The sequence below is a fragment of the Coregonus clupeaformis genome, unplaced genomic scaffold, assembly GCF_020615455.1.
Source record: "Coregonus clupeaformis isolate EN_2021a unplaced genomic scaffold, ASM2061545v1 scaf3794, whole genome shotgun sequence".
NCBI lineage: Eukaryota > Metazoa > Chordata > Actinopteri > Salmoniformes > Salmonidae > Coregonus > Coregonus clupeaformis.
Window position 1 is genome coordinate 20,001 of NW_025537248.1, and position 12,500 is coordinate 32,500.

The following is a 12,500-nucleotide window of genomic DNA, read 5'->3' on the forward strand; positions in this document are numbered from 1 at the left end:
CTAAAAGTATATGTGTGTGTATTTGTGTGTGTATTTGTGTGTGTATGTGTGTGTATTTGTGTGTAACTCACATGAACTCCAGTTGAACAGCGTACTCCTTTGATATGAAAGGTATCTGGTCCTCAGCCAGTCTCTTAGCCAGCATCAGAGCACTGTCCCAATGCTGTAGGTCCCTCCTCATCTAATACAGTGTTATCAAACCTTTCATATTATATACACACACAACGTCTTATCAAATCTGATTCAATTATACACACACACAACGTCTTATCAAACCTGATTCAATTATACACACACACAACGTCTTATCAAACCTGATTCAATTATACACACACACACAACGTCTTATCAAACCTGATTCAATTATACACACACACACAACGTCTTATCAAACCTGATTCAATTATACACACACACACACACACAACGTCTTATCAAACCTGATTCAATTATACACACACACAACGTCTTATCAAACCTGATTCAATTATACACACACACAACGTCTTATCAAACCTGATTCAATTATACACACACACACACACACAACGTCTTATCAAACCTGATTCAATTATACACACACACAACGTCTTATCAAACCTGATTCAATTATACACACACACACAAACGTCTTATCAAACCTGATTCAATTATACACACACACAACGTCTTATCAAACCTGATTCAATTATACACACACACAACGTCTTATCAAACCTGATTCAATTATCACACACACACACACACAACGTCTTATCAAACCTGATTCAATTATACACACACACAACGCCTTTTTCAAACCTGATTCAATTATACACACACACAACGTCTTATCAAACCTGATTCAATTATACACACACACACACAACGTCTTATCAAACCTGATTCAATTATACACACACACAACGTCTTATCAAACCTGATTCAATTATAACACACACACACACAACGTCTTATCAAACCTGATTCAATTATACACACACACACACACAACGTCTTATCAAACCTGATTCAATTATACACACACACACACACACAACGTCTTATCAAACCTGATTCAATTATACACACACACACACACACACACAACGTCTTATCAAACCTGATTCAATTATAACACACACACACACACACACACACACACACACGTCTTATCAAACCTGATTCAATTATACACACACACACACACAACGTCTTATCAAACCTGATTCAATTATACACACACACACAAACGTCTTATCAAACCTGATTCAATTATACACACACACACACACAACGTCTTATCAAACCTGATTCAATTATACACACACACACACACACACACACACACACACACACACACACGTCTTATCATACCTGATTCAATTACAGTGGGGAAAAAAAGTATTTAGTCAGCCACCAATTGTGCAAGTTCTCCCACTTAAAAAGATGAGAGAGGCCTGTAATTTTCATCACAGGTACACGTCAACTATGACAGACAAAATGAGATTTTTTTTCTTCAGAATATCACATTGTAGGATTTCTAATGAATTTATTTGCAAATTATGGTGGAAAATAAGTATTTGGTCAATAACAAAAGTTTCTCAATACTTTGTTATATACCCTTTGTTGGCAATGACACAGGTCAAACGTTTTCTGTAAGTCTTTACAAGGTTTTCACACACTGTTGCTGGTATTTTGGCCCATTCCTCCATGCAGATCTCCTCTAGAGCAGTGATGTTTTGGGGCTGTCGCTGGGCAGCACGGACTTTCAACTCCCTCCAAAGATTTTCTATGGGGTTGAGATCTGGAGACTGGCTAGGCCACTCCAGGACCTTGAAATGCTTCTTACGAAGCCACTCCTTCGTTGCCCGGGCGGTGTGTTTGGGATCATTGTCATGCTGAAAGACCCAGCCACGTTTCATCTTCAATGCCCTTGCTGATGGAAGGAGGTTTTCACTCAAAATCTCACGATACATGGCCCCATTCATTCTTTCCTTTACATGGATCAGTCGTCCTGGTCCCTTTGCAGAAAAACAGCCCCAAAGCATGATGTTTCCACCCCCATGCTTCACAGTAGGTATGGTGTTCTTTGGATGCAACTCAGCATTCTTTGTCCTCCAAACACGACGAGTTGAGTTTTTACCAAAAAGTTCTATTTTGGTTTCATCTGATCATATGACATTCTCCCAATCCTCTTCTGGATCATCCAAATGCACTCTAGCAAACTTCAGACGGGCCTGGACATGTACTGGCTTAAGCAGGGGGACACGTCTGGCACTGCAGGATTTGAGTCCCTGACGGCGTAGTGTGTTACTGATGGTAGGCTTTGTTACTTTGGTCCCAGCTCTCTGCAGGTCATTTACTAGGTCCCCCCGTGTGGTTCTGGGATTTTTGCTCACCGTTCTTGTGATCATTTTGATCCCACGGGGTGAGATCTTGCGTGGAGCCCCAGATCGAGGGAGATTATCAGTGGTCTTGTATGTCTTCCATTTCCTAATAATTGCTCCCACAGTTGATTTCTTCAAATCAAGCTGCTTACCTATTGCAGATTCAGTCTTCCCAGCCTGGTGCAGGTCTACAATTTTGTTTCTGGTGTCCTTTGACAGCTCTTTGGTCTTGGCCTTAGTGGAGTTTGGAGTGTGACTGTTTGAGGTTGTGGACAGGTGTCTTTTATACTGATAACAAGTTCAAACAGGTGCCATTAATACAGGTAACGAGTGGAGGACAGAGGAGCCTCTTAAAGAAGAAGTTACAGGTCCATGAGAGCCAGAAATCTTGCTTGTTTGTAGGTGACCAAATACTTATTTTTCACCATAATTTGCAAATAAATTCATTTAAAATCCTACAATGTGATTTTCAGGATTTTTTTTTCTCAATTTGTCTGTCATAGTTGATGTGTACCTATGATGAAAATTACAGGCCTCTCTCATCTTTTTAAGTGGGAGAACTTGCACAATTGGTGGCTGACTAAATACTTTTTTCCCCACTGTATATACACACACACACAAACGTCTTATCAAACCTGCATCAATTATACACACAATGGACAATGTCACGACTTCTGCCGAGGCTGCCTCCCCTCCACCGGCTTACTATAACTACTGCCGAGCCATTTATCATCACTCCATTAGTCTTGTCTTCAATCACACACACACCTGGTCCTTATTCCCTCATTAGTCATGGTATAAGTGTTCCCTCTGCTTCCTAGTCTGTGTGGGTGATTGTTTATTGTGGAGGTTAGTGAAGCTCGGTGGATCTTGTGTATTTTGTATCGACGGGAGGATTCTCCTGTTTGTCTGTTTTTGTGCCCTGGAGTGTGTTTGACGCATTTCTGCGTAAACCTGTATTTTTGCGGATTAAAGCCTGTTATTCTGTGATTTACCCTCCTGCGCCTGACTCCTTCAACACCACCTCATCACAGACACACACATATTGTGTGTGTGTGTGTGTGTGTGTGTGTGTGTGCGGTAGGGTTGAATAGCGGAATCCGGGTTACCGAGATGTCCCGCCCAAACCAACCCACGCCCCTTTTCCTGGGATAAATAACAGTGAGAAACCGGTAAATGATAAAAAAATGAACAGCATGACGTGAAATGGAACGGTTAATTACACGCCATGTCTAAATCCGGCTTCTCTATGGCTGGCTTATGCATAATAAACTTCTAAACTCATAGCCTCTGTCATCTTTGATCAATATGCCCCTGCTCTCCACTGACCTCTCTCCTTAACTCTAGCTTCGTTGGAGTGCCAGGAAAAGATAGACTAGAATAGCTTTGCTCTCCACTGACCTCTCTCCTTTAACTCTAGCTTCTTTGGAGTGCCAGGAAAAGATAGACTAGAATAGCTTTGCTCTCCACTGACCTCTCTCCTTAACTCTAGCTTCTTTGGAGTGCCAGGAAAAGCTAGACTAGAATAGCTTTGCTCTCCACTGACCTCTCTCCTTAACTCTAGCTTCTTTGGAGTGCCAGGAAAAGCTAGACTAGAATAGCTTAGCTCTCCACTGACCTCTCTCCTTAACTCTAGCTTCTTTGGAGTGCCAGGAAAAGCTAGACTAGAATAGCGTTGCTCTCCACTGACCTCTCTCCTTAACTCTAGCTTCTTTGGAGTGCCAGGAAAAGCTAGACTAGAATAGCTTTGCTCCACTGACTCTCTCCTTAACTCTAGCTTCTTTGGAGTGCCAGGAAAAGATAGACTAGAATAGCTTTGCTCTCCACTGACCTCTCTCCTTAACTCTAGCTTCTTTGGAGTGCCAGGAAAAGATAGACTAGAATAGCTTTGCTCTCCACTGACCTCTCTCCTTAACTCTAGCTTCTTTGGAGTGCCAGGAAAAGATAGACTAGAATAGCTTTGCTCTCCACGGACCTCTCTCCTTAACTCTAGCTTCTTTGGAGTGCCAGGAAAAGATAGACTAGAATAGCTTTGCTCTCCACTGACCTCTCTCCTTAACTCTAGCTTCTTTGGAGTGCCAGGAAAAGCTAGACTAGAATAGCTTTGCTCTCCACTGACCTCTCTCCTTAACTCTAGCTTCTTTGGAGTGCCAGGAAAAGCTAGACTAGAATAGCTTTGCTCTCCACTGACCTCTCTCCTTAACTCTAGCTTCTTTGGAGTGCCAGGAAAAGATAGAATAGCTTTGCTCTCCACTGACCTCTCTCCTTAACTCTAGCTTCTTTGGAGTGCCAGGAAAAGCTAGACTAGAATAGCTTTGCTGGACATTTCTGTTCAGCATTTCTTATACTCATAGACTGTTGGAAGAGAGACGCAAGCTCTTGTTTGCTGAATGTTAAATACAGCAGACCAAAAGAAGTCACGGGAAGTTTGAAAGAAGAGCGAACGTGCGATGGCGGTTGGCTATAACATTTCTTTTTTTTTACCCATAACCAGTCAATCTTGGTGAAAAGAAGTGAAGGCAGTCTGCATCTAATTCTAGTCCTGTATTATTCAGCATGTCGTTATAACGACCCTGTATTATTCAGCATGTCGTTATAACGACCCTGTATTATTCAGCATGTCGTTATAACGACCCTGTATTATTCAGCATGTCGCTATAACGACCCTGTATTATTCAGCATGTCGTTATAACGACCCTGTATTATTCAGCATGTCGTTATAACGACCCTGTATTATTCAGCATGTCGTTATAACGACCCTGTATTATTCAGCATGTCGTTATAACGACCCTGTATTATTCAGCATGTCGTTATAACGACCCTGTATTATTCAGCATGTCGTTATAACGACCCTGTATTATTCAGCATGTCGCTATAACGACCCTGTATTATTCAGCATGTCGCTATAACGACCCTGTATTATTCAGCATGTCGTTATAACGACCCTGTATTATTCAGCATGTCGTTATAACGACCCTGTATTATTCAGCATGTCGTTATAACGCACCCTGTATTATTCAGCATGTCGCTATAACGCGACCCTGTATTATTCAGCATGTCGCTATAACGACCCTGTATTATTCAGCATGTCGTTATAACGACCCTGTATTATTCAACATGTCGTTATAACGACCCTGTATTATTCAACATGTCGTTATAATGATCCTGTATTATTCAGCATGTCGTTATAACGACCCTGTATTATTCAACATGTCGTTATAATGATCCTGTATTATTCAGCATGTCGTTATATTGGTCCTGTATTATTCAGCATGTCGTTATAACGACCCTGTATTATTCAGCATGTCGTTATAACGACCCTGTATTATTCAGCATGTCGTTATAACGACCCTGTATTATTCAGCATGTCGTTATAACGACCCTGTATTATTCAGCATGTCGTTATAACGACCCGCATTATTCAGCATGTCGTTATAACGCACCCTGTATTATTCAGCATGTCGTTATAACGACCCTGTATTATTCAGCATGTCGTTATAACGACCCTGTATTATTCAGCATGTCGTTATAACGACCCTGTATTATTCAGCATGTCGTTATAACGACCCTGTATTATTCAGCATGTCGTTATAACGACCCTGTATTATTCAGCATGTCATTATAAAGACGATGTATTTCATTTAACTGTTGAAAAGAGAAGAAGAAATGCGTCAACACCAGAGAGAGAAGCAGGAGGTAGGCTAATAGGCACGTCAACACCAGAGAGAGAAGCAGGAGGTGGGCTAATAGGCACGTCAACACCAGAGAGAGAAGCAGGAGGTGGGCTAATAGGCACGTCAACACCAGAGAGAGAAGCAGGAGGTGGGCTAATAGGCACGTCAACACTAGAGAGAGAAGCAGGAGGTAGGCTAATAGGCACGTCAACACCAGAGAGAGAAGCAGGAGGTAGGCTAATAGGCACGTCAACACTAGAGAGAGAAGCAGGAGGTGGGCTAATACGCACGTCAACACTAGAGAGAGAAGCAGGAGGTAGGCTAATAGGCTCGTCAACACTAGAGAGAGAAGCAGGAGGTGGGCTAATAGGCTCGTCAACACTAGAGAGAGAAGCAGGAGGTAGGCTAATAGGCTCGTCAACACTAGAGAGAGAGAAGCAGGAGGTGGGCTAATAGGCACGTCAACACCAGAGAGAGAAGCAGGAGGTAGGCTAATAGGCTCGTCAACACTAGAGAGAGAAGCAGGAGGTAGGCTAATAGGCTCGTCAACACTAGAGAGAGAAGCAGGAGGTGGGCTAATAGGCTCGTCAACACTAGAGAGAGAGAAGCAGGAGGTGGGCTAATAGGCACGTCAACACTAGAGAGAGAAGCAGGAGGTGGGCTAATAGGCTCGTCAACACTAGAGAGAGGAGCAGGAGGTGGGCTAATAGGCACGTCAACACTAGAGAGAGAGAAGCAGGAGGTGGGCTAATAGGCACGTCAACACTAGGGGAAATATTATGAAAGATACGAGTCAGCCTAATAATTATAAACATGTCAAATAGGCCTTATTATATTTATAAATTAAAATAACATTTGCTAGCCTATAATGGTAACTTTGTAGGCCACATGTCCTGCACCAGCATCCCATGTTCCCTCCCAGCTTCATGGTTTGAAAGTGGTGCGTAATTCCAGTCATAGCATACAGTGCAAAAATATAAACGCATTTTTCATGAGCTGAAATAAAAGATCCCAGAAATGTTCCATACGCACAAAAAACGTATTTCGCTCAAATTTTGTGCACAAATTAGTTTACATCGCTGTTAGTGAGCATTTCTCCTTTGTTAAGATAATCCATCCACCTGACAGATGTGGCATATCAAGAAGCTGATTAAACAGCATGATCCTTACATAGGTGCACCTTGTGCAGGGGACACTAAAAGCCACTCTAAAATGTGCAGTTTTGTCACACAACGCCAGTTTTGAGGGAGCGTGCAATTGGCATGCTGACTGCAGGAATGTCCACCAGAACTGTTGCCAGATAATTTAATGTTCATTTCTCTACCATACAACACCTTCAATGTCGTTTAAGAGAATTTGGTAGTACGTCCAACCGGCCTCACAACTGCAGACCACGTGTAACCACGCCAGCCCAGGACCTCCACACCTGGCTTCTTCACCTGAGGGATCATCTGAGATCAGCCACCCGGACAGCTGATGAAACTGTGGGTTTGCACAACCAAATAAATTCTGTACAAGCTGTCAGAAACCCTCTCAGGGAAGCTCATCTGCGTACTCGTCATCCTCACCAGGGTCTTGACCTGACTGCAGTTCGCCGTCGTAACCGACTTCAGTGGGCAAATGCTCACCTTCGATGGCCACTGGCATGCTGGAGAAGTGTGCTCTTCACGGATGAATCCCGGTTTCAACTGTACCGGGACAGATGGCAGACGGCGGTTTGCTGATGTCAATGTTGTGAACAGAGTTTCCCATGGTGGCGGCAGGGTTATGGTATGGGCAGGCATAAGCTACGGACAACGAATACAATTGCATTTTATCGATGGCAATTTGAATGCACAGAGATACCGTGACGAGATCCTGAGGCCCATTGTCGTGCCATTCATCTGCCGCCATCACCTCATGTTTCAGCATGATAATGCACGGCCCCATGTCGCAAGGATCTGTACACAATTCCTGGAAGCTGAAAATGTCCCAGTTCTTCCATGGCCTGCATACTCACCAGACATGTCACCCACTGAGCATGTTTGGGATGCTCTGGATAGACGTGTACAACAGCTTGTTCCAATTCCCGCCAATATCCAGCAACTTCGCACAGCCATTGAAGAGGAGTGGGACAACATTCCACATGCCACAATCAACAGCCTGATCAACTCTATGCAAAAGGAGATTTGTCGCGCTGCATGAGGCAAATGGCGGTCACACCAGATACTGACTGGTTTTCTGATCCACGCCCCTACCTTTGTTTGAAGGTATCTGTGACCAACAGATGCATATCTGTATTCCCAGTCAGATTAGGGCCTAATGAAAGCGTACAGTATTATGTAGAGTCATTATTGCATGGAACTCCGTTCCATCTCATATTTCTCAAATAAACAGCAAACCTGGTTTCAAAAAACAGATAAAGCAACACCTCACGGCACAACGCCTCTCCCCTATTTGACCTAGATAGTTTGTGTGTATGTATTGATATGTAGGCTGTGTGTGCTGTTTTTTAAATGTATGTATTTCTGTCCTTGAGCTGTTCTTGTCTATTAATGTTCTGTATTATGTCGTGTTTCATGTTTTGTGTTCTGGACCCCAGGAAGAATAGCTGCTGCTTCTGCAACAGCTAATGGGGATCCTAATGAAATACCAAAATACCAAAATGAATTTATTTCAATTGACTGATTTCCTCATATGAACTGTAACTCAGTAAAATCTTTGAAATTGTTTACATTTACATTTTTTATTTTTATTTTTACATTTTAGTCATTTAGCAGACGCTCTTATCCAGAGCGACTTACAGTTAGTGAATACATATTTTTTTTATACTGGCCCCCCGTGGGAATCGAACCCACAACCCTGGCGTTGCAAACGCCATGCTCTATCAACTGAGCTACATCCCTGCCGGCCATTCCCTCCCCTACCCTGGACGACGCTGGGCCAATTGTGCGCCGCCCATGAGTCTCCCGGTCGCGGCCGGCGGCGACAGAGCCTGGATTCGAACCAGGATCTCTAGTGGCACAGTTAGCACTGCGATGCAGTGCCTTAGACCACTGCGCCACTCAGGAGTGGCGTTTATATTTTTGTTCAGTATATTATACAGTACAGTAATACAGTAAAAAGGATTAGCATACTGGAACTAGTTTTATTTATGTACCCAAGACAGCAGAGCTACATCTATGGGCAATTATGTTTTTATGTCGTGTGTAATGTGCAGTAGCCTTTATATCGTAGGCTATGTATTGGATAACGGCACAATCATTTGGTATTTTTTCGGCTTGGCCTCAAACATTTTTATTTAATGTAGGGCTCATAAAATGTATTTAATGCAGGGCTCATAAAATGACTTTAATGCAGGGCTCATAAAATGTATTTAATGCAGGGCTCATAAAATGTCTTTAATGCAGGGCTCATAAAATGTATTTAATGCAGGGCTCATAAAATGTATTTAATGCAGGGCTCATAAAATGTCTTTAATGCAGGGCTCATAAAATGTATTTAATGCAGGGCTCATAAAATGTCTTTAATGCAGGGCTCATAAAATGTATTTAATGCAGGGCTCATAAAATGTCTTTAATGCAGGGCTCATAAAATGTCTTTAATGTAGGGCTCATAAAATGTCTTTAATGCAGGGCTCATAAAATGTCTTTAATGCAGGGTTCATAAAATGTCTTTAATGCAGGGCTCATAAAATGTCTTTAATGTAGGGCTCATAAAATGTCTTTAATGCAGGGCTCATAAAATGTCTTTAATGCAGGGCTCATAAAATGTATTTAATGTAGGGCTCATAAAATGTATTTAATGCAGGGCTCATAAAATGTCTTTAATGTAGGGCTCATAAAATTTATTTAATGCAGGGCTCATAAAATGTATTTAATGCAGGGCTCATAAAATGTCTTTAATGTAGGGCTCATAAAATGTCTTTAATGTAGGGCTCATAAAATGTCTTTAATGCAGGGCTCATAAAATGTATTTAATGCAGGGCTCATAAAATGTCTTTAATGCAGGGCTCATAAAATGTCTTTAATGCAGGGCTCATAAAATGTCTTTAATGCAGGGCTCATAAAATGTCTTTAATGCAGGGCTCATAAAATGTATTTAATGCAGGGCTCATAAAATGTATTTAATGCAGGGCTCATCAGGCTCAGGTAGCATCAGACTTGAGTTTCCATGCCGATCAAAGCTCTAATATTGAGCATGTGTGTGTGTGTGTGTGTGTGTGTGTGTGTGTGTGTGTGTGTGTGTGTGTGTGTGTGTGTGTGTGTGTGTGTGTGTGTGTGTTTTGTGTGTGTGTGTGTGTGTGTGTGTGTGTGTGTGTGTGTGTGTGTGTGTGTGTGTGTGTGTGTGTGTGTTACCTCCAGGGCTGCGTTGGGACAGGTAGACTCTAGGTAGAGGTCTTGAGCCAGGTTATAGTCATTCAGGAACATAGCCAGGTGACCTGCTAACAAACTCCTGTCTTCAATACCCTACAGAGACAGACAGAGAGACAGAGAGACAGAGAGACAGAGAGAGAGAGACAGAGAGAGAGAGAGAGACAGAGAGACAGAGAGAGAGAGAGAGAGACAGAGAGAGACAGAGAGAGAGAGAGAGAGAGAGAGAGAGAGACAGAGAGAGAGAGAGAGAGAGAGAGAGAGAGAGAGAGAGAGAGACAGAGAGACACAGAGACAGACAGAGACAGAGACAGACAGAGACACAGAGAGAGAGAGAGAGAGAGAGAGAGAGAGAGAGAGAGAGAGAGAGAGAGAGAGAGAGAGAGAGAGAGAGAGAGAGAGAGAGAGAGAGAGAGAGAGAGAGCGAGAGAGAGAGACAGAGAGACAGAGAGAGAGAGAGAGAGAGAGAGAGAGAGAGAGAGAGAGAGAGAGAGAGAGAGAGACAGAGAGACAGAGAGAGAGAGAGAGAGAGAGAGAGAGAGAGAGAGAGAGAGAGAGAGAGAGAGAGAGAGAGAGAGAGAGAGAGAGAGAGAGAGACAGAGAGAGACAGAGACACGGAGAGAGAGACACAGAGAGAGAGACACAGAGAGAGAGAGGTGGGACCCCACAGAGCCCCAGGACAGCAACACAATTAGACCCAACCAAATCATGAGAAAACAAAAAGAGAATTACTTGACACATTGGAAAGAATTAACAAAAAAACAGAGTAAACTAGAATGCTATTTGGCCCCAAACAGAGAGTACACAGTGGCAGTATACCTGTACACACTGCCCACAAAATGAGGTGGAAACTGAGCTGCACTTCCTAACCTCCTGCCAAACATATGACCATATAAGAGACACATAAACATATGTTTCCCATGCCAATAAAGCCCCTTAAATTGAAATTGAGAGACAGAAACACACAGAGAGAGAGAGAGAGAGAGAGAGAGAGAGAGAGAGAGAGAGAGAGAGAGAGAGAGAGAGAGAGAGAGGGAGAGAGAGAGAGAGAGGGAGAGAGAGAGGGTGTGAGTGACTGGGCCAATGAATTAATGGGGGGTGGATGGATGAATGGACAAAGGGATGAATGAATGGATACTCAGAATCTGCAATATAGTTCTAGTTGGTTCTCTCTCTCAATTCAATTCAATTTAAGGGCTTTATTGGCATGGGAAACACATGTTTACATTGCCAAAGCAAGTGAAATAGATAATAAACAAATATTAACAGTAAACATTACACTCACAAAAGTTCCAAAGGAATAGAGACATTTCAAATGTCATATTATGGCTATATACAGTGTTGTAACAATGTGCAAATAGTTAAAGTACAAAAGGGAAAATGTCTCTCTCTGTCAGTGTGTGTGTGTGTGTGTGTGTGTGTGTGTGTGTGTGTGTGTGTGTGTGTGTGTGTGTGTGTGCGCTTGCTGACCTTGATGCCCTGCAGTGACATCACCATGCCAACGTTGCCACTCATCCGGAACACCCGAACTGCCAGGTCCACCTCCATGTGGATCAGACAGGACCGGCCCATCTCAGCCCAGCCCGCCGGGCCGCCCAGCACCTTACACAGCTCCCACGCCTCAGGGAACCTTTTATATAAACACACACACACACACACACACACACACACACACACACACACACACACACACACACACACACACACGTTTATAAACACACACACACACTAATACATGTTTATAATCACACACTGGCTTGTGCAAAGTCAGAAGTACCATACCAATCAATCCCGTTGTGGCGGTGGCCTCACCTCTTGAGCATGAGCGCCTGTGTGAGCTCCTGGCTGAGTTCCTCAGGTGTGTGCGTGTGCGCACTGGGGGAGTGTGTGTGTGTGAGGAAGGTGTGTGTGCTCAGAGCCACGCTGCTGGTCTTCCCACTCTGGGTCTGACACGTCAGCTCACCGTTATACAGCAGCAAGGGTTTATGGGAGAAGGGAAGCTTGGTGCTGCCTACAAACACTACCCTGGGACCTGGAGACACACACACAGAGAGAGTGAGAGAGAGAGACAGAGAGAGAGAGAGAGAAAGAGAGACAGAGAGAGA

At 43.2% G+C, this 12,500-nt stretch overlaps 1 protein-coding gene across 1 annotated transcript in view; it reads right to left on the reverse strand.

The window, feature by feature from the left end:
• The window catches only part of LOC121565388 (WD repeat-containing protein 19-like), a gene marked incomplete at its 3' end in the record, with an annotated part of 36,258 nt that overhangs the window by 19,602 nt on the left and 4,156 nt on the right, over positions 1 to 12,500 (reverse strand). Inside the window, exons 5-8 of the mRNA XM_045220427.1 lie at positions 12,208 to 12,427; positions 11,866 to 12,025; positions 10,381 to 10,491; positions 72 to 181 (exon numbers count right to left, since the gene is read on the reverse strand). Coding sequence (XP_045076362.1) covers positions 72 to 181; positions 10,381 to 10,491; positions 11,866 to 12,025; positions 12,208 to 12,427 — 601 coding nt within the window. The remainder of the gene's footprint in view (positions 1 to 71; positions 182 to 10,380; positions 10,492 to 11,865; positions 12,026 to 12,207; positions 12,428 to 12,500) is intronic.